At 44.8% G+C, this 22,483-nt stretch overlaps 3 protein-coding genes across 7 annotated transcripts; all 3 read right to left on the bottom strand.

Moving 5' to 3' along the window:
- Nucleotides 1–294: 294 nt before the first annotated feature.
- si:dkey-181m9.8 (E3 ubiquitin-protein ligase RNF31) lies at nt 295–10,411 on the bottom strand. Of its 4 annotated transcripts, none has more exons than XM_046408206.1 (18): nt 10,241–10,399; nt 9,929–10,019; nt 8,790–8,855; nt 7,972–8,138; nt 7,159–7,289; nt 6,954–7,024; nt 6,721–6,855; nt 5,639–5,877; nt 5,375–5,557; nt 5,114–5,296; nt 4,585–4,683; nt 4,097–4,186; nt 3,872–3,977; nt 3,337–3,455; nt 1,693–1,806; nt 1,428–1,585; nt 1,117–1,285; nt 295–772 (listed from the first exon to the last, which is right to left on the bottom strand). In XM_046408206.1, the coding sequence occupies exons 1-18, from the start codon at nt 10,283–10,285 to the stop codon at nt 635–637; spliced, it is 2,304 nt and encodes a 767-aa protein (XP_046264162.1). In that variant the 5' UTR covers nt 10,286–10,399; the 3' UTR covers nt 295–634. The 4 variants fall into 4 exon arrangements, with proteins under 4 accessions (XP_046264162.1, XP_046264163.1, XP_046264164.1 ...); XM_046408207.1 differs by having other exon boundaries at nt 5,114–5,257; XM_046408208.1 differs by lacking the exon at nt 295–772 and having other exon boundaries at nt 1,123–1,314; nt 10,241–10,411.
- Nucleotides 10,412–10,964: 553 nt separating this feature from the next.
- c13h7orf25 (chromosome 13 C7orf25 homolog) lies at nt 10,965–14,534 on the bottom strand. Of its 2 annotated transcripts, none has more exons than XM_046408211.1 (2): nt 14,390–14,534; nt 10,965–12,394 (listed from the first exon to the last, which is right to left on the bottom strand). In XM_046408211.1, the coding sequence occupies exon 2, from the start codon at nt 12,379–12,381 to the stop codon at nt 11,119–11,121; it is 1,263 nt and encodes a 420-aa protein (XP_046264167.1). In that variant the 5' UTR covers nt 12,382–12,394; nt 14,390–14,534; the 3' UTR covers nt 10,965–11,118. The 2 variants fall into 2 exon arrangements, with proteins under 2 accessions (XP_046264167.1, XP_046264166.1); XM_046408210.1 differs by lacking the exon at nt 14,390–14,534 and adding an exon at nt 13,384–13,507.
- Nucleotides 14,535–15,844: 1,310 nt separating this feature from the next.
- Nucleotides 15,845–21,826, bottom strand: dnajc1 (DnaJ (Hsp40) homolog, subfamily C, member 1). The gene is made up of 12 exons (XM_046408242.1): nt 21,540–21,826; nt 21,039–21,140; nt 20,260–20,306; nt 19,962–20,127; nt 19,787–19,884; nt 19,608–19,701; nt 19,442–19,526; nt 19,015–19,178; nt 18,800–18,919; nt 17,536–17,584; nt 17,054–17,445; nt 15,845–16,246 (listed from the first exon to the last, which is right to left on the bottom strand). The coding sequence occupies exons 1-12, from the start codon at nt 21,696–21,698 to the stop codon at nt 16,175–16,177; spliced, it is 1,548 nt and encodes a 515-aa protein (XP_046264198.1). The 5' UTR covers nt 21,699–21,826; the 3' UTR covers nt 15,845–16,174.
- Between the last annotated feature and the right edge of the window lie 657 nt (nt 21,827–22,483).

Here is a 22,483-nt window from a genome sequence, read left to right as displayed (position 1 = left end):
TTAAATCAAATCATTTTCCATTTGGAAGACAAGAGAATATTATTTGTGACATTGTTTATTCAGTATATTCACCCAAAGAGTTAAAGTGCAGAACGAAGTAAAGCAGAGGGTTGTGGGTTCAGCGCTCGTCACAGCCAACACTGACAACGGTCCAATCAGAAAACACGTTGATCATATGTGCTAACATATACTAACCGAAACAGATGTGGACACTTAAACACTCGATAACATTCGGCCTGTCATGGTGAACATCAGCCCAGCTGAAGAATCATCGCTGCCAACAGCAAAACCATCGCATTGGCTGCTCAATCCATTTTTTTTATTCTTCTAATAAATTGGTATGTTTCTCTGGTTGAGTTTCCATGGCAACTAATGAGCCAATCAGATGGCAGCTGTTTCGTGATGTCACTCATGATGTCATTGGGACTAAGACAGGTGAGGACTCAGTTTTCCTTCAGTTTGGCATGAATGCTCACCACACCCCCTCTGATGTCACATCAGTGTTGTGACACCTGCTGTGACATCACAGATGGTGGGTGTGGTCAGAAGGACACTATCTCCAAAACTTCCCCTTTGAAATCAAAGTTAGTGGTTACTATGGTGTCACAGAAGGTTGCTTCTCATTGTCTGCACGTCAATAGGTGGAGTCAGTCAGCAACAGGTGAGGGGGCGGAGCTTCACACACCACAGCAGAGGGCAGAGGGCAGAGGTCATTGTTGAGTTTAAGGAGAAAGCGTCGCTGCTTCTTCAGAGGAACGCTATTGGTCAGAGTCTGAGGAGACACATACGACATCCTGTGCTGTGATGGTTCAACTGAACAGTGAAGAAGAACCCAAACCTCAACACCTTTAACTCATCGCTCATCGACCTGTCAAATATTTCACATTCACGTGGAAGCGAAGCCCTGTAACTCTACTTCCTGTGTCAATTAAGGGATTTCAAAGTAAGTTGTTTTTATAGAGTTTGGTTTTTCACATTAAAAGACAGAGGATATGCAGCTACCAACTGACAACAGACAGGCTGAGTTAGATTTAAGATGATTGGCATGTTAAGGGGAAGTTAAGGGTTCATTAATTTGAAGGTGGTTGTCATAGTGAAGATGAAGATGTTACTGACCATGCGAAGGCGGTGTGCGTACAGGACCTCTGGTTCATCTGGTTTCCTGGTGGGCACGGCGATGTTCCATCGCTGCAGCTCCGTCTTCATCTCTGCTGGACTGAAGAGGACTGCAGGGTCACCACAGCAGCGGTTAATCAGCTCCACCAGACGCTCCTTATAGTGCACCCTGCCGGAACAGACAGGTGGAAACTACACCTGATGAGGACACAAACGCATCTCTACAGGTACACTCTTCAATCAGTACATTCAGACAGGTAAGCTGCGCTGGGATCAGCCTGGCAGGCTGTTACTGAGAGCTGTGGTCTTACTGGCAGTAACCTCCATATTCAGGCTGTGCAGGCCGTCCACAGGGCTCCTCCAGTCTGCTGCAGTCGTCTTTCAGCTCCAGAACCAAACAGTATGTTTTTCCGGTGTCAGGTGAGCTGTCACTGGCTGGTTCCAACCAGGTAGGAGACAGTCGGTAATACTGTCAGACAAGAACATGGTCCTCGTCATGGCCTGCCGTCAATACAGACCACAGATCACCTGCACACACCTGAGCTGTCAAAGCAAGGAGGCCCAGCTGGCTGTTACCTGCAGAAGCAGGTGTAGGCGGGCCACGCTCCAGTCTCTCAGGTGGTAAATGCAGTCTCTGGGGTGGTGGGCATGAAGACCTTTGGCTCCACAGTCGGCAGAGAAATCGCAGGCCTGAACATATTACATGAAAATTAAACACGCTTGAAAGTTTTCTGTCTGGACAAATTTCAAAGATTAAAAAGTTAAACCTTGTGTAGGAGTTTCCAGCTCAATGGATTCAAGCTGGTGTCCTTACAGAGGAAGGAAGTGAAGAGACGGCAGCAGCCGATTTTTCCGAGTGACACGACTTCATGCAGGTTACAATCAGAGAAATCAGCTGCCAAACTGAAGCTTTAACGAGCGAAGCTCAGATGGAGTTCAACAACCACCACCCTAACCCTACATTTCCATCAACAACTAATTTAATTCAAACTCTAAACCTGGTCTGAAATATTTTTACTCAACATTTACAACTGAAGTTTAAAATAAAATGAGTTGTGCACGAAAGTGAGGAGGATCATCAGGCATGAGTCACTGTTCAGTCAACTGTTTTGTTTTTTAGTGTTGTAACAAACTGGGTGTTGAGACTCGTGTCTGGTCACCAGTTAGAGACACCCAAATATGAACTCATAGGTTTGGTTCAGGTGCATCCAAATATGGGATGTACCAAGTCTGGTGAAGATTAGATGACAAAATTTATAGACTGATGAAATCTGCTATGAAGGTGATAGGTCAAAAAGACCTCCCATCCCTCCAGTCTGTCTTTGATAGGGTCGTTCTTAGCCAGGCTCTCTTTTCTCCCACTATCCATCACTCTTCTTAACAAACAGTCTGAATAACTCCTCTTATGCAACTGCGTAACACAATTTACATATATTCACTTATCTTCGTGACCAGTCTCTTATCTATTTATTTGTTGTTTTTTTTAACTGAAACTCGCTTTTACCGATTGTTTCTTTATCTATTGTTATTACCTCAGGGTTTTACCTGTTCTTAAATTATACCTTTTTGTCCATTTTATATTGCTTGATGTACAGAGTGCACTCTGCACTTTATTTTTGTTGTGAAATTTGACTGTGCCATATTACAGACCACGTCCATCGCTGAACTGTAGCACTTTACTGACTCTATGTTGTTTTATTGTGCCGCAGCCTGTACCACTACTGGCCAAGACAAGTTTCCCACAAGGGACAGTAAAATTTACCCTTACTTTACCTTACCTTACATGCCATAAGAAAATTGTCTTTACAAAAACCAATGAGTGTGGTCTACATCGAACCAACATCATCCAATGTGACCACATGTGAAGTATTTCCAAATGGGGCTCCTGTTCACAATATTAACTATTAACTTTAAACATTCTTCATACAGATTTCCATTATAAATTGTTTATAGGAAGATCATATAAAATAGAAAAAAGAAAGAAAATTATATAAAAATCGGAGTAGGAAAATGCATTTTGTTCTACACTCATTTTATCAAATAGCTTTAATGACTGAGTTTTAACTCAATAAAATCTAGTCAGTGTGATTCTGGATGTGAAGAAGACTGAGGACAACCACTGTGACTTCAGACATGTCAGATACAAACGAGTGGACTCGTGAGACCTTCATGGTGCCAGGACAGACGGGAAACTGCTGACAAGAGCAGATACAAACTCACAGATCCAGGACTGAAGGGCTGGCTGCAGCCTCCACAGAACTGATGCTGACACTGAGTGCAGGTGAAGTGAAGACAGCCTCCTTTAGACAGACTGAAGACAAACTGACAGTTTGGACACTCTGAGGACGAATACATACACATTCTGGTCAGAGAAAGAGACATTAAAGACAACACAAACTCATTCACTGACAGAAACACAAACCTGGTCCTGGTGTCAGGAGGACATATTAGGACACAGTGTCAGGAGTCAGAAGGACATAGGAAGACATAGTTTCAGGTGTCAGAAGGACATAGGAGGACATAGTGTCAGGTGTCAGAAGGACATACGGTCAGGAGGACATATGAGGACACAGGACATAGTTTTAGGTGTAAGGAGGACATAGGAAGACATAGTGTCAGATGTTGTCAGGATTCAAGAGGACATAGTTTCAGGTGTCAGGAGGACATAGAAATACATAAGAGGAAATAGTGTCAGGAGTGAGGAGGACATAGGAGGACATAGTTTCAGGCTCTGGTGGTGGTGGTATGTTTGTACCGATGCTGTTGCCGCTGAGCAGGGTAGTGTCCTGGTGGTCTGGCTGGTTCTGCTGCTGCCACCTTCTGAACTCCTGACAGGAGACTCCCTGATGCTGGGGAGACCACTGCAGACACAAACAGACCCTGCTTCTGATCTGTGGTCAGCTGTGGGAGTTTAATCCATGATCTAACTCACTCCTCTACAACAACTGTGTGTGTGTGTGTGTGTGTGTGTGTGTCTTACAGGTGACCTGCACTGACAGCAGGTGCTCTTTTTACAGCTGGGACAGTCCATTCTCAACCTGTCTGCTTCATGAAGCATCCCGAATGAACACTGAAACACACACACACACTTTACAAGACTTGCATCCACAAACCATCTGTGCTCCTCCGTCCAGCAGCACCTGTCCCCTGAGTGAAGGTACTCCTACTGAAAGTGAGCCTGAGCTCAAAGGCGACACCTGCTGGACAGGATGTGTCCCACACACAATGGGCTCCTACACAGACATTAATACAATCATAATCATCAGTTTAATAACCGACTGATGTTTCTGCTGCTGACTGGTGAGGTGATATTTAAATGACTGAGCAGCTAATTGAGCCCATCACTAGTTTAGACCAGATGACGATGCTAAATTACATTTATCTCTTGAATTATTTTACAGTTCAATCACATTTAAACCTGAAGGAAATCAGTAAATACATGATCTTTCCAAAGTTTGAGGTCCTTACATGAGCACACCAGCGGAAGTTTGGCATCTCCTGCAGGGCCCTGTCTCTGAGTTTCCTCTGGAAGAGTTCATGGATCTGAAGAGGCAGGAAGTGACGAATCTGCACACAAACAAATAAAACAAAAGCAACTAATTCTCTGGACTCTCCAACTCTCTCTCGACACTCCAACACTGAACCAAAGAGAATCAGCAGTATTGGATTACGCTGGTTGAGCTGTATGGAGCCGTTTTGGGTTTTTGTTTTTGTTTTTTGTTTTTTTTAAATGTTTTTAAAAAGCTTCTTCAGTTGTTTCGGAGAATCCTGCAATGCGGATTTGTTGCGAAGCTCCGGAAATGTTTCATGGATAAAGAAGATGTTGACTTGGTGTTTGTAATCCATCACCAAAGTTTCACTGTCCAGAAGCTCTCAGTTTACCTGATTAGTCAGGTCAGGACTTCAATTAACTACTCATTCCAGATGAGATAACAAACAAACCTCTGCACATGTTTAAACTTACTTTCAAAATAACTTCTGCCCCCCCCACCCCCACCTGTGTGTCCAGCAGGTTGAAGTAGTCCATGGACTCCTCCATCCCTCTCTGACCTCTAATCTCAGGTCTGCCACATTGAGGACAAACCAGCTGGTCGATGCTCTTCTCTTTAATGGCAGACGAGAAAAACGTCTTGAAACACGTCTGACACAAGAAACAGGAGCAGTGAGTCATGGTGATGATCTACAGGAAACACAGACAGAGAAGGTGAATGAGGCTGTCTGGTCTCTGATTGGCTGAGTCAGATGATGCGCCTCTCACCTTAGTGAAGGACACCTGCTCCTGACAGATGGGGCAGCTGTGGGTCAGAAACTTGAGGGCTGATGGGAAATCTTTGTTGAGTTGGACAGCTTCCATGACATCACTGGCTATGAAGCTCCGTCCCTCCATGGACATCAAAGACAGGAAGATGGGGGCCCGGTCTGGAGGAAGGCGAGTCGCCATCTGATAGAAGAAAAGCAAGAAGGAGACATGAGACATGATGAGATTCTATGAGACTCGATGAGACCCAGATGTTCTCCTCACCTTGATGTGGTCCACTCCAGCTGTTGCTTGTGACTGTAGTCTCTCAGTACAGAGGTCTCGCTGAGGTCTAGCTGCTGGTCCAGAGTCTGGAACCAGAACCACAGAACCTGTGTTTTTATCCCTGGCTGGATCTGACTGGACCATTCGTACAGGTGATTCACTCTGCTGGTCTCTGCTGAACTCTCTGTCCAGCCTCAGAGCTCCCATCATCTTGCTGAGAGGATCTGCAGGGGAAACGCCTGCAGAGACAAAGACCCGATGGAGTACCACTGAAGTAATACTGTAGTACTGTAAGTAAGGGTTGAAGGTTTATGTGGGTGACTGCACAACAGAAGGCACGATGAGTCAGGCAATGTAGGTGAAACTTCAGCACATAATTACTGATAATTTTTAAAGCTCTATTTTTAATAAAGATAAAAAAAGGTTGAATGGCACATTTCTTTTAACATCATAGCTTTGGCATTAAAACTTTATTTTTATTATTGAAATTTAGATCACAAGTTCTGACAAATTTGTTGCGTCCGTGTTCAATTCTAATGGACTTTGAACATATTTGAGTCATTACGGCTGCTACAACAGAAATTAACACTCTGTGAGCGAGGATGAACCTATCGAATGCTAAGATCACTCAGCAGCAGCTGAATGCAAACGGCAGCCAAAACAGACACACAAAGCGAAGTGGCTTTCACTGTATTCACCCCAAACCCAAAACCTGCTGTACCGAGCTGGACTCAGACAACCAGAGCTGCCAACATCACACTGGTTCAAGGACATAGAGCACAACTACACCATAGCTGTGAATCAGTGCTTTTAAGACTTTCACCAGAGATAAAAGAACTTTTATTTTGTGAGAAATCACAGGACGTCCTGGGGGAAGTTTGATAAATTGGTATTGAACACACTGGGAGAAGATATGAATCGATCTCTTCATTCTCACTTCTCAGTCGCTGGTGATTTTCCTTTCAGGTCACTCAAACGTCTTTGCTGCAACTTTAACTTCCTGTTTTTTCACCTAATGGCCACAGGACCTGTAGATGCAGTCACATGAACATCAGCTCAGGTGTTTCCTGCTGCTGTCTCACCTGAGGAGGAGGAGCTCAGGAACGGGTTGTTGGAGAAGGAAGATGAAGGAGGAGGAGCACTGAAGTCAATCCCCAGCAGTTCCTCAGTGTATGACCTCCCCATCCGCACCTCGCTGCTCTGCGCCCATTGGCTGGCTGCAAAACAGGGGAGGGGTTTCACTTGGTCCTCCAATATCAGCATGTTGAACAGTTCATACGTCCTCACGATTATCACAGACTCACAGGAAGCTTACCTGTCCCTTCAGACAGGCGGGAGGAGGTGATGGGCGGGGAGGGGTGGGAGGTGGAGGTGGGATGCTGGATGCTGCAGAAGCAGAAACAAAAGTATAACAACTTTTTTAAATGTTTTTCTTTTCTTGTGTTGACTGAGAACATCTGTAGGTAAGACTGGAGCATAAAACTTCACTGGGGATTTAAAGTAAAATATAAACAACTCACCTTCCAGCTGATGGTGAAACCTGTACAGCTTCGGGGGGCGGAGCTTGAACAGCAGACCTGGCATAAAGGGGCGTGTCCTTCTGGAAGGCCCGCCTCATCTCTGACACAAGCAATGAAAGGTTGGACACACCCTAATAGGAAGCAACATCATCATCATCATCCACATTTTCACATAAGCATCTTAATTTTTCAGACAATAATTAAACTAGCCAATTGTCTTATTGTGAAGGAGACTGCATTCCCATGAACCCCTGGACTCATCATGTTCGCTTTCAGCTGCAGGACTCGTGTGAACGATACTGTTAAAAAGCCAATATTTCCTGATTTTGCTGCTTCATCATAAAATTCTTTAACTAACAAAATAACAGGGCTTTTATTGTGAAGAGTTTCTCGAACATGAAGTGTGTTTATGACTGAATTAGTGGAGCTTCGTTAGCGCCTTCTTCAGTAATCCTACATGGAGGAAGAGTACAAGCAGGAATGGTGAGATGAAGAGCAACACTTCCACCAGGTAAACAGCTTCCGTTACCTGCTGTGCTGTGTAATGGAAAAGCCCTCACAGGGGAGAATGAAATGAGCTCATCACCAGAAGAAACAACCTGGACATCATCAACTGAAGACCAGTGAGTCAGAGACACACCTTCAAACTGGTAGACTGGTAGTCAAATCCCTGCTGAGCCAAGCTAACACATGACTCTACAGAGTCTGCTGAAGTTGGGGGCCACTACCTGCTGCCTTGCTACCTGCACAGATAACCACTAACTAACCGGACTAACTACCCCAGTTTGACTGAGAATGCTCAGTTGGTCTTACATGAGTCCAATTGTTCAATCCCTCCAAACTGATGTTGCCAGAGGCGTCCACACAGGGACATGATGGGTTGATCACCATGGAGACAGAGGGACAGACATAACAGCGGGGACGGGACACTGGGTGGGTCTCATGAAGCCAGATGCACACTGGGATATTATACTCACTTCCTGTAAAGACACAAGGGATCCAGGAGTCAATGAAACAAGACCAGAACAGACCAGAGAAATCTAAGCTAAACCACAACCCAGATAAAATACTGATGGGCCCAGAACCGCAATAACTTCAGACATGTCAGTGGAAAACAAAACAGATACTCAGCTGATGGTGATGTGGTGATGGGAGGAAGAACAGGGTGAAAAATGTGGACATCACATTCACTGTGAAGTCTGACTGGCAAACTAAAAATCACTGAACATATTAAAAAACACACAGAACCCAGACCAGTTCAGCCCGGACAGAACAAACTTGGCCAGACTGATCAGACCAGAAGTGATTTTGGATGTTCATGTTACTTTGTGTATTTCCACAATTAGATAAATTACTGGGGAATATGTCTGTTTTCTTTTCAATTTAAATTTTCTTCGGTTCTCTGATGGTTTATGACATGATGATCAGCTATAGTAGAAGCGGTGGGACAGTTTTTCTGAGTAAAAACGTGATCAAAGGTCAGTTCGGATGATGTCTGCGAATAAATGTATTAAGTTGTATCACATGAATGAGAGGACGCAGGACGCTCCGATATGCAGCACATCATTTGACACCGACAATAAACTGAACCAAAAGAGCTCGCAGGGAGAATACAGCAGACGAGATTTCACCTTCAAACTGAACAGGAACAGTCCCAGCCAGGTAAACCAGCTTCTTCCTCTCTTTGTTGGGAAAACCTGTCAGAGGACACATCATCTTCAGCTTTATTATCATCAACCATCAGTGATGAAGCAGTCACACGGTCAGCAGCCACACTTTAAAGGAACAGTCTGGGTTTTTTGTCAGGGGGTCGTATTGTAGTGTTGCATCATCTGTACTCTGAGGGTACATGAGAGACGTGTTAATATGGTTCCAGTGTGATCTTCACTCCCTGAGGACATCGTCATCCAAGATGGCTGCCCAGAGCGTCAACTGTAAATAAAAGCTGTGGTTTTGCAGGTTTTTAGTGCTTTTGTCTTTTTTGTGTCCAGTTTAGTAAGTCGTAGACACAGCACTGTCTCACTGTTGCCTGGGGACACACAGCTGTGGTCTTGTTAGGCGTGAAATACCACGTAATGTGTTGTTTATCAAGTGGTGCGACTTGTAACCAGTAGATGTTGCTATAGCAACAGTGCCTGAATGACGTCACCGGTTCGATTCCCCCACCGGACGGGCAGGAAAAATTTGGGTGTGGTGGAGTGATTAATGCGAAATAAAAAAAGCTCCCCTCCTCCATTAGCCGGCTGAGCAAGGCACTTAACCCCCCAATATGCTGCCCACTGCTCCCGTGTGTGTTTCAATTTGCCGGGTGTTGCATGTGTGTGTTCAACTAAGGATGGGTCAAATGCAGAAGACGAATTCAGTGTGTGTATGTAAAAATATATATACTGTCAATAAAGTTGATTCTTCTTCTTCTTATTCTTCTTCTGTGGTAAACAGAACGCATCCAACTCGCTTTTTACCGGATGTGATGTCACACTCCGAGTTACGACTTACGGGTACAAATCGAATGCAGGGTAAAACAACATCAGAATTTCTGCTTACGTTCACCAGAGGATTGTGGGAACTGTAGTTTCCATAGGACGGACATAAAGAGGCAGTTGGTTTGGTCCTGAGGCAACAACAATGTCAGACTGTAAAAACCTCCGGTTTCATTTAAAACTGAAAAAATATTTTCTTGTGAAAGACATACAGGAACCGCCACAGCAGGCTCGAGTGTACTGCTGAATGAATGAATTAAAGTGACAAGCCAGAAACATTTTGTACTCACAGTAAAAATCCACATAGAGGCGAAGATCAGAAAACAGTGAGCGAACCCTCTGAAGATCAGACAGAGTCTCTACTGGATAACTGTACTGACACTGAGGAGGTGAAGAAAAAAGGGAGGAGAGGAAGATACGAAGGAAGAGGGGAAGAAGAGATACTAATCGGGTTAGTTCGTACTGTTTTTAGCGTTTTACTGATCTTCCCTATTATGCTCGCTGGTTAGCCCGTTAGCAGCAGTTCAATGAAAACATACGTTTTCTTAACCGATAAAATTTGGTTTTGCGTTGAAGCTGAAGGCTTAAAGTTTTGTCCCCACCTCCGCTAAAGTCCGCAGCTCCGCATGGGCTCCAACTCTCTGCATTTTATACCAGAACTCAACTCCTAAACTGCTAATATCCACCTGCTAACAAGCTGATATCCTGCCGGTTGGAGGCGATCATTTTAGCGACACACCCACATCCGCTTCCGGGTTTCAAGTTAAAAGCACAGAGTTAAGTCTGACACATCACTCGCTAATGTTTCATTAGTTGCATTTCAAACATTTTAATATTATTTAGTAATTTATTGCATGTAGTATGTCGTTTACTGGAAATTTAATTTCAAAATATGAAGGTCTCTATCCTGTCAAATCCCATGTTTCCAAAACCTCTCATTAGTCCAGAAGAACATTAAATATTTCATTAAATATCAATCAATCATCAGTCATTCTGAGAATAACTGATTCAAAGTGTTTACTTAGTTTTAGAAGGTTAAAGTCTCGAACAAAGGACGTTATAGATTTATTTCCCACTCTGGAGCAGTTTCATCTTAATGTTTTAGCATGTATTACTTACTGTAAGAAACTCTGATTTCCCATCTGTTAAACCGCTTTGTGAACTAGTTCACTGATCACCACCAGCAGCTGTAGACTGTGGTTGGTGACATCACAACTGTCAGAAAAATCTTAGTTTCAGTCTTACCGATATGCTGTAAACACTTCATAAGGACACACCCATCTGCCACCTTGTGTCGCCTAAAAAAAAAGGCAGCTAAGCAGGAAGTGACTGTGATGCTTTATTGATCTTTGAATGTAGATTCTGAAGTCATTCAACAAACATAACATCCATCTATCACTGAACTCAGGGTTATCACACTTCTTTATTATCAGCTGAAAAACTCAAACTCCCACCAGTCCCTCCACAGGAAGTATCTGTCTCAGGTGGGTGTGGCCCTCCACTCTTTGCCTTCAGTCAGAGCTCTCGGTTGATGGATGAACACACTGTATCGGACTCCCTGATTGGCTGCTGCCCTGACGAACCGGCTGTTTGCCGTCATGGTAACAGCTCTCAGTGAGTCTCCGGTGCCAAAGATCATGAGCGAGCGGTGGTTAACCTTGGCGCTAGGTGTGAGCTGCAGCGTGCGCTCTGACGGCTGGTCATCCACCAGGTGGAGGCGAGCAAGCAGTTTCTGAGCACGCTCTTTCTCGCCGGGCCCCCCCAGCGTGTCCAGAATCACCTGGAAGTCATGGACGGCGGCACGGCAGGCAAACAGCTCCTTCCCCTGCATGAAGGCGTCGAGCTGTGGCAGCACCTGCTGGTGGCGCTCTTGGGCTGCCTGCTCTGTCAGCACCGGCTCCCTGAAGGTGAAGTGACAACGGCCATGACTCAGTGATGACACGTATGTGATGAGCGTAGTTATGTCGAGGTTAACACGCTGACACTCCTCCACATGCACCTGAACAGGAAACGCGAGGCTGGCCACCACCGTGCTGCGGTCGACTCGGGTTAGCTCAGACTCCTCTCCCTCCTCATTATCAGATGGCTGCTTGTCCTTGTCCTCCTCCTCCTCCTCCTCCTGCTGCTCGTCCTCCTCTTCATCTTCTCCCTCCTCCATCACCACAGTGTTCACAGCAACAATGTCTCCTCGGACAGAGATGCCCATGTCCCTGAGGCGGTTGGCCATAGGGGAGGAGACCCCGTTGTAGAAGGCGAAGACGATGTGGGGGTGTCGGTACAGGACAGGCTGCTGGCGACTGGCCTGCAGGAAGTCCTCAGCCTGTCTGATGATGCTCTTGTCTCCATACTGGCCCCGCCCCTGCCAGATGTTGTGCAGAGCCTCTGCCTTCCTGCCCACCGCCTTCACCCAGGTGTGTCCCTCATTAGCCACCACATCCACCACCAGTGTTTGCCTGCAGCCAGCGGCGTCCTGATAGGTGAAGACGTGCAGCAGGGCGACCACACCCTCCAGACTCTCAGCCGAGTCCACAATGGCTGTCAGGTGAGTCAGGTTCGTGCTGTGCAGGTGAGACTCTTTGACCTGCAGCTCTCCGGCCTCCACCCGCCGCAGGAAGCGCAGTTCTGCTCTGAGTTTACTGCAGAGCTTCTGGTGACCCTCCACACCCTGACAGAGGTGCTCTGCCCGCTGCAGCAACACCTGGGCTGAGTTGATCCTCTGCTGCAAGGTCACCTGCAGAGACATGACTGCATCATACCTGAGGAGGACGGATGGACAGACATAATGAGAAAGGAAAGAATACTGACAGGTCAACACTGAAAAGTGACTTCATTCATTTCCTGTTGAGTCATGATGAAGTCAAATGCACACAGAAATGGGTTAGACCTTGCCTTGTGTTTGAACAAGTTAAAACGTGCCGCGTCGTTAACTGCCACGATAGAAGAAGAACAATGGGCTGAGATTTTTCTCATTTCCAACATGGAAGCAAAGCCAAGGACCTCGGATCTGTAAACTAACAACGAGACGCCGAATGGCCTGGAGAGCAGCCGTGAGACGACCAAACATCACTTTCAGCACAATCACCCGACACATGTTGGTGTGTTCACGGCATTTCACACCGGTGTTGGTGGTGTTTCTCTGAAAATAAAATGAACGGCTGCTAATCTTCCTCTGCTTATTTCTATTTATCCTTAACATGTCATGGGAATACTGCATGTGCAATGTCTGTAAGAACAAGAATTTCCCTTCAGGGATAAATAAAGGAATTCTGATTCTGATGTCATTGATACGTCAGGCACAGGAAAACCTCCTCACCTGCTACCTGCTCATATGACGACAAACACCAGGTCCGCACTTTACAAAGACAGTTAATCAAACTTTGCCTGATGGTGATAAGAAATATTGTAGTTCAGTGGCAATATATGAAACTATATTCCCACGACTTAAATTTAATATTAAAAAATAGCCATAAGAAGTCCTCTGTGAGACCATGTGCCATTTACTCAGGCAATAATGTGTGAACACTTCTTGTTTCAAAGTTTTCAGTTTATTACAGATATTCTCGTGCAGTGCAGTGACTCTGTTAAAGTTCCAGTAACAGTGCAGATAAGCTGCCGACAGCAAAAGACTGTGTGCAAACAGATAAATATCACTGCAAATGAGGTACAATGTGCAAACACAGATAAATATCACTGCACGTGCTCATATGGATCGATTCCACCAATTTTACTCATTTCTTCGATGCACCGAGCCTTTGAACAGGGTCCAGCCTGTCTCGGCACGGTCCATTTTTTCATGGTGTGTCTCTCTCTCTCAGCACCGTACCTAACGCGAAGGGATGTAAACAAAAAACTTTTGCCCGCAAAAATGGCGACCGTGGCCCACAATGCATTGCGAGATCACGTGCCCTTTCGAGCCCTACAGTCTAAATCGCGGGTGCCAGCACTGCTGATTCTGAAGGCCCTGGGCAGATTAGCCTGACACGGCAACATATAGAGGCTGAAATCTGATTGGACAGAAATCGAACATCCACATACACGTACTGAAAGCGGTGCAGCTGAGAGACATGCTACGAAGTGAAGAGAACGAACTCTTGGGAATAAATTAATACAATTTCACGGAACAAATATTAGAATTTAGGTTGTAAATGTAGGTCAGTGCTTCTGATAGTGTTTAGGCCAGCAGAGAAGGCCTTGCTGGCCCTGACGGCCCGCCACTGCATTTTAATAATAAAATAATTGTACATTTTGCTGTTCATGAGTGTAGTGTTTCCTTGTCTGACATCCAGTCAGTAATGTCATTTTAAAGTCGGCCTGCAGGTTGTTTAAAAAGCTGCAAACTCCAACAGAAGACCAAAAGAATTTAGTGACTTTACGGTAGTTTGTAAGAATTGGGAGTCTTGTCCAGCAGTTTACCTTGAGTGGTAAAAGCAGTTTGACTTTTAATTTACTTATTAATGAGTGAGCAGTTTTTAATCTGTGAACGGGGTTTAACTTGGGTCTTTTGTGACTGAACTTTTCAGATGTTCTTTGTGTCACTTAATGACGTCATCAGATCTCACATACACAATCACACGTTTTCATTAAAATATGAACATCAAAATCAGCTCGTCGGCTCTAATGCTAACTCAGACAGCCAGCTAACAGCCGGTCAGCATGACGCAGGAGTCTGGAGTTCACGTCGTATTTCCGGTCTTTCAAAAACAGGTGACACACTTTAAACCCATCAGAAAACAAACATGAAGGGGACTTACAACAGCAATGACTTGCGAACTTTAACGAGCAGATGAATCTTCAAGTGTCGGCTAACTGCACCACTAACGCGAACTGACTTCTTCTTCTCCTCCGCTCGCAGGAAGAACAAGGTGGCTTCTCTTCTTCATCTTGTTACTGCCATCTTCTGGATTTATTTGGCAGTGTCCACTCTCTCCTTAGTGACAGCTCCCACGCGGAAAGAAAATATATGAACGTGTATGTTTTTTTTTTTATCTATGCAACATACATTTTCCAACATATATGCAGATATTCGAAATTGCCCCCCTACATATATGTCTTTAAACTTTATGTACATATTTATATCCGCATATGCACACATAAATGTACATATATGTGTGCACCAACCCTGACCCTTGGGTGGGTTGGACTGCAGTCACATGTGCAGAGAGTACAGGAGCGGACTCAGCACGCAGCCTGAGTGTTGAGGCAGGCTTTAACATGGTGTAAGACCAACCTCTCAAAGAACTTCATGATAAAAGGTGCGAGTGCTTTGAGGCAGTAGCCATTAAGGCAGACTGTGTAGCAGACTTCAGGCAGGAGGACATCTTGTGTGAGGAAGTACTTGAAGATGGTGGTGAAGATCTGTGAGAGCTCGTCAGCACATGCATTGAGCACCTTCAGCATGACTCCATCAGGCCCTGCAGCCTTCCTGGGGTTCACCTTTATAGTGAGTGAGGGGCTGCCATGTTGTGGTTGAGTCCTGTTGTGATGCCTCAAAGAGTGCGAAAAAGCAGTTCAGCTCCTCTGCCAGCTCCCCGCTCAGGTTCCCAGATTGCACATCACAACCTCAGAAGCTTCTGCATGTTCTGTATCTTATGTGAATGTTTATCTTTAAAAGTGGAGGAAGGTGAAAAACTGACATCCACAAAGTAATGGAAGACACACACACAAACAAACAAACAAGCAAACAGAAAAAACACAAACAACACTAAGAGATGAAAATTAAATAGAAATAATAAAATTTGAATTGAATACTGAATACCTCCTTCAAGATTTTGGATGTACGTTCAGCGTCTTCAGCTCCTGGTCACGACAACATGTCCAACACGTGTTCTACACACTCTGGTTCTCAGGGCAAGTTATGTTGTTGAGAAACACTTAGATCTGATTACAGCTATGTTTTAATTATATTATCGATTACATGTTGATTTTAAGTGATAGATATTATTGATTATAGATGATAAACAGATGAATGTAGCTGTGAAGTTAGATCGCTAGATAGATGGATAGATAGATACTTTATTGATCCCGAGGGAAATTCAAGCATCCAGTAGCCCATTACAGCAGTGTAGGTTAGTCAAAAGTAAGCAAACAAACAACCAAACAAGGCCTGTTAGTGGGAAGAATAGACTAGACATACTAAATAAACTAACATATGCTACATAAAGTTGAAAATCAACCACTGACTTAAACCATGACGCAAACCGCAGGAGAAAATAAATACCTTTTATTGATAAATTGAACAGAAGTTGATTGGCAGCATGCTGAACGGAGCTAAGGCACATGAAGCTGTGAGGTCAGCAGTCAGGTAAGTTCACACTCGGTACCTAATTCCTTTGATAAAACACACCTGAACAGGTGAAACGCCACATTGCACAAATAAGAAAAAGACGAACAAACAAATAATTCAGTCCAATCAGGGCGGCTCACCTGGACAAAAATATAAAACACTGCCGACAATCAACTGATTGATCATCACAAGTATCAGATGATCCACCTGTCAGAAAGTCAGAGGTCAGAGCGAGAGGAGGCGGACTCAGAGGTCATGACCTTTTATCAGCCTTCCTCTTCTGAACGAGTTCTGCCAACATCTTGTAACGAATCATACACTCCTCCTGAAAAACAAACACAGATCAATCGGTTAACAATCAGTCTTGAAAACAGTGTTTGCATGTAGAAGGCTCAAAGCACCTGTCTAAACGTGAGCAGGTGAGCCCCCAGGGTTCAGGTATTTTGTTATTGTCCCAGTGAAGCCATGAAATCTGGTCGACAACACACATCACTTCTTTAGAGCAGCTATGACTTGTGTTTTATACTAACAAATATTAACAAGTGGGGACCTAAACGGAGCCAGAAGAAAAGGGCTGCTGGACTGATGCCGGACTGCAGACCACAATGTGTTGCCATGGTGATGTCAGGGCCACAAACACACAACTTCACATAAAGTGTATTCATTAATTTACAAGATTACTTTAGTAGGAAAGACTGGCAACAGGAGTGAATGACTGTGACCGCTGACATCCATCTTGTTCACGTTTGGTGAGTGATGGAGCTTCACGAGACCAGACTTCAGTGATCCTCCATCTCGAGTCTGCGGGTCATCCCGGGTTCAAACATGTCAAAAATGTTTGATAATGTGACTTTTTGGTTTTTGGGGGATCTTCATATTTTATCAATCTAATTTTAAATCTGTCTCATTAGGTTTGGACTGGGCTTCATGTTCAGTCTGCTGCTTGCCAGGACTCTCCTGGGAAAATCATTTTTATCCAAGAGAGGCTGTTCACTGGCTTCACAAAGTTCCATCATCAACCATTATAATGAAGCGTGAGGTAACCCGGCCACCTGTCTGTCTACCTGTCAGGTGAACAGACAAACAGGTGAACCTTGTGACATGAAGATCGTCCATCCATCTTAGTCCTCACCTTGGTCTTCCCAGGGACCACCTTGGCGATGCGGTCCCAGCGTTCTGCAGTTCCTCTGGGGAACTGTTGCAGAGCCAGTTCCAGCAGTTTCTGTTGGTTCTGAGTCCAGATGGCAGGTTCTGCCTTCTCCCTATTGTCCCGAGACTCGGTCTCCTCTTCATCCACCGCAGCTGGGTCGAAATCTTTCTGCCGACGCCCTCTGACCTTTACCTCCGCCCCTTCTGCTGTTGCTGACTTCCTGTTTCTCCTCCTGACTGTCACTGCTGCCTCTTCCTCCTCCTCTTGCTCTTCCTCACAGGACACGCCTCCTCTCGGAGTCATCACAGTGTCAGCAACAGGAAGTGACCTCACAGGAAAAGGAGGACTCTTCAGCTCTGAGAGCTTCACCAGTCCTGAAACACAGAAAAAAACAACCTGAACCAGGCCTGACAGGAGATCATCAGCCCAGCCTGATGAAGACAGTCAGCATCAGTTGAGTTTACCTGAGCTGTGGCTCACGTGGTCTTTGACCTGCTTGACTTTTGTTGTCACCTGTTGAAGAAAATCAATTCAGTCAGTTTCGGGTGGTTAATCCCTCTCAGTCATCACTGAGGTCTCACTACAGTGCTAACCCTCTGTAAGGCGTTACAGTAAATTGGTGTCTATTACCTGCAGAGCACTCTGTTTGTGTTTAATTATTTTATTTTGCGGTGTTTGGGATGTTTCTGAATGACAGCTGATTGTTGAGTACAATTCTCAGTTCATCAGATGCTGACATTTTGCTTTGGTTGCTTTGGTTCATGACCTGTGAATTTCTTTGTCCATTCATCATTTCATTGTGTGTTTACAAACAGCAGCTGACAAATTCTGCAGATTGTGCCTTTAATATTTGTTATCTTTGAAATGTTTCAGGTGGACATCATCTTTCATCTGTGTCAACCGAGCAACCGAGATCGATATAGAAAAATCCACCTTCTTAAAATCCATATTTGCCAGACAAATGTTTTGTGTCATGTTCACTTAGCCTCGTGAGAACAGTCACATCTTCATGAGACAGGGGTTTGACCCTGTGTCACCAGGGGCAACAGCATCCAATGGGTTAACAAGAAAAAACAATCCCAGATTTGGGGTCAAACCAAGAGTGAGCCCAGGATCCTTATAAAGAGCCAGGTCTGGGAGGGCCTTGTGGCCAGGCCTACATTTATGGGGCCCTGAAGGACTGACACTGTGACTGACACTGTCCTTGAGTCCAGGCTTGCAGGCAGTGGCCTGCAAGCCTGGACTCAAGGATCCCAGAGCTCCAAATAGATCTAGAGAAGGAGCCAGAACTGATGTAGGAGGTGGGGGGATGCAGACCAGCTCCATCTGGGCTCTACACACATTATCAGCTCTTGTTAGAAAGGGGCGAGACATCCAAGAAAGCTTCAAGGTGAAAGACACCTGGTGGGATAGAACTCTGGTCTCTGACTGTAGTCCAGTAAAAACTGGCCTTCTCCAAGTCTTTGTGTGGTGTTAATGAGTGTGTCTGATGTTTAGGACTTCATTTACAAACCAAACTGATGACTAGATGATCATGATGTTTACTTTGAGACAAGCTCACCACAATAAAACACCACCTCACGACTGAGGATGTTTCCTAATACACACACTACGGCACACTCAAAAACCGACTGTGATCCCTTCATACAGGACACATGAACCTGACATCCACTGATCCCCAGTAGGATTCAGACTCAGCTGCTTTAAAACCAGTTTCATCAGGCTTACGTCAGTCACTGATCGTCCCAGTTCTTGAGCAATCTTCTCCCAACGACCCGGAGATCCTCCAGGGAATTTAACCATCAACCTGCTGAGGAGGCTCAGCTCATCCTCTGACCAGTCTGCAACCTGAGGACATAAACACAGAGAAGGTGACATCACTCAGGTGTTTGTCACACATGGAGTCCACTTCAGTCTGAGGAGTCTGATTGGTGTCACCACACCTTCTTCTTTTCAGCTCTGCGATCCTGCAACCAATCATCCATCTGGTCTTCAATATCCTCAATGGATGTCGTCTGGTCATAACTCTGGTAGTTCAAGTTCTCTGACGGTGGTTCATAAACAGGAAACTCCACCTTTGGCTTTTTGACTTTTGGCCTCTTCTCTCCTGGACAAACAGTGGACAGGAAGTGAAAGTGACCAACATCAGGTGATAAAGCTCAGAGTGTTGATGAAAAGTGTTTAAGTGATGGTGTCAGTTTGTCTACTTCATTTAAGAGTTTTCTGTTTAGTGGCCAAGTCTCAAATCTAAGACTGTCTTTAAACACACCAACAGTAAACACTGACCGGTTATTCGTCTGTAAATGTTCGTCTGTGTGTTCTTTACAGAAATAATGAACAGAAACTGCAGATGATGTCAAAGGTAATTACTGGGGACGACTTCCTGTTCAGCTTCAGCTTCTTCCCTCTGTTGTTGCTTCATCTGCCGGTAGTCCACATAGTACTGCTTCACCTCCTGAAACACACACAGGCCAGGACTAAGGACCAAGACCAGAAACAAGGACTGTTTAGAGACCAGAACTGCTTCAGCTTCTACCTGAATGGTCTTTGGTAGATTTTTGATGGACAGGTACAGCCAGATGCTCAGCTTCAAAGGGAGGATGTCCTGCCAGTGAGGTCGGTCCTGAACTCTACAACAATAGACAAACAAACAAACAACTATGAGCAAACACAAACTAAGAAAAGGGAAGTCTAGAGATGATGTCATAGCTGTACCTGTCATTCCTCTCCTGACTGAGACACCTGAGGTCTTCTGCAGGTCTTGAGCTCATCTTCTTCTTTTTCTCTTTCTTTTTCCTACTCAGCAGCTCGTCCTGGAAACACAGAGGATTCAGGATCCAATCACATGCTTCTGTCTGTGCACCTGCTGCAATCTGACTGGCTCACTCACCAACTGTTTCTCCAAGTAGATGGACCAGATGACAGCATAATGTCCCACAGTGAGTATGAGGAAGAGGAGGAAGGCCAGCTCAGCGTTGCTCATCTTCCTCACTCGTCTGTAGTAGAAGACCGGCTGCCGCCAATCAGGAAGCCCGTTAACCAGGATGTCATCATACCTGTAGACACACATAAACATTATTTATGATTCACTAATTACAAGCTGCAGGGTCCCCACAGGAAGCGGAGGAACCTGGGGTCTGGGAACCAGGACCCTGTCCTCTGATTAGCTGTGAGCTGGCTGTACTCACTTGCGTCGTCTCTCCTCGTCCTTCAGGACTTCATAAATTGCCACCAGCTGAAAATCAAACAACAAATTCTGACTTATCGAAAGTTTGATGTCATTCACTGATAAAAGATCCACACACTTGCCGAGTTCCAGATGGGGGAAAATTTTCTGTTTGGAGAGTAAATCTCACAAAGGTGCCACACTGACAGGTAAACATGTTTGTAGTGAAACAGAAAACATGCTGTGGTGTCACCAACAGGTGGACGGGGGACTTTCTGGTGCATTCAAGAACTCAAAAACTCAAAAGATCATAAGGTTTGTTTAAAACAAGACAGCTTGGATTTTTTTTCCTAATACCTTCCTGTCACTTGAATTTTTAGATTCTAAAGAAAAACAGAGACTGGATGGAATCAGCCAGTCTTAGGCCCGGACCGGAGACTGCACGGTTAGTCCCCATATCTCAGATACCAAGCTGGTCCGTTGTACGCACAGCAAGCAATAATGTCACAGGTGCACGCTAACAATTTCTTCACTGTGAATGAAGTAGCAGAACACAAAGCTCGCAATTCATAATACATGTAAGGCCAAAGTAAACCGTTGGGGAAAACATTCGGAACAATAAACCTATCAGACATTTAAAACATTATCACCCAGCTGAACAGGCCCAGTGTGAGAGCTTTTTTTCCAAGTTGTTTAAAGTCAAACTCAATAAGCACACACATTCAGTCAACTTAACCACTAAATCAAAAAGTACATTTCAGACACTGTGTGTGTTGACAGATCAGCGTGTGTGTTTCTCACTTGTCTGAACTGAGTTTCAGCATTTTCATCTTTGTTCTTGTCAGGATGCAGAGAGAGAGACAGCCGTCGATACGCCTTCTTTATCTCAGCTGCTGAGGCATCCTGAGACAGACAGACAGTCAGTGAGACAGACAGAGAGACAGACAGTCAGAGACTGTTACCCCATTTTTACTCATTAATTCCTCGTGTGTTATTTTGGTTTCACAACTTAGCAAAAATTCAACACATTTCAACACCACAACACCCAATCTTCCAGTGTCTAGAAACTACATCCTTATGCTGTTAGCATAAGCTGCTTCAGTCTCCTACTCGAACCAGAACTGAACCAGTTCAACTAAAAAGCACGAACTAACCGGGATGATTGGTCTGGTTCATCTTTCTACATTAGCTACACCTGCTAACTAGGTTAGCCCCTCCGCGGTTGCGTGGCATACAGCTGCTTAGCAGCCCGCTATCGGCTGCTGTGCGGTTACCATGGAGACATTAGCAGTTAGCACGGACCTGATCAAGGGACAGGAACTGGTAGAATGTCTGTGGGATCTCCTCCACTAGGTCCAGCAGCTCCAGATCTGCGTCCCAGGCGGTCAAAGGCGGGGTCGAAGAGACGAGCAGAGTTAGGCAGAGCAGCACGGATCCGCACGGACCCGCAGAGGCCCCCATCACCGACAAACAGGTTACAACAAGCCACAGAAAGCACGAGTTAACGACGCGGCTCGGCTGCACTCGACCAGCCAGCTCAGCGACAACCGATCCGGGAAAATACTGCCAGTCACATCCGGATTAAAGTCTTCTGTCAGTAAACCAACTACAACTGCAGCGACCCCTGAAGGAAGTTCATGAAACTACAGACTGAGACTGGAAGAAATACAAGATCACAACTAAACAAAGACCAGAAAAGGGACGAGACTTAATGACCCGTAACTGTACAACAGAATTTTAGATAAGAGCTTAGTGTTTAACATGATAATATTAATATATCATATAATATATTGATAAATAGATCAGACAACACAATTCAGTCCGAATTAAAACCACAGTGAATTTGAAATTAATATTTCAGAAACTGTCAATGTGATTCTTATTAAAATGTCACTCAGAATATAAAGTCACATTTACTCAACCTTCAGATGTGACATTTTGTTGTTAGCACTAAACTCAACAAAGAGATTCCAGCAGCAGCAGAAGAAACAATAGAAATATATTAGAGCATATTCATCTATGTATTGACAGTCTGATGATAAAAGTGTTCACAGCCTGACATCATCAAATATTAACAGCTGATGTCATAACTAACATAAGTTCACAGTCTGGTGCATGAGGTGGCGCTGTTACACATCACAGATCATTAGCATGCTGCTCTCACAGCTCCCAATCATCAGATTTCCAAATAAAGGGATGTTAAGAATAAACTAAGAGACAGACACGGTAACACTTCACACAATAAG

This window comes from Scatophagus argus, chromosome 13 (genome assembly GCF_020382885.2).
Source record: "Scatophagus argus isolate fScaArg1 chromosome 13, fScaArg1.pri, whole genome shotgun sequence".
Classification (NCBI taxonomy): Eukaryota; Metazoa; Chordata; class Actinopteri; family Scatophagidae; genus Scatophagus; species Scatophagus argus.
Note: the sequence above shows the minus strand (reverse complement) of the source record. Positions and strands in the feature narration are given on the sequence as shown.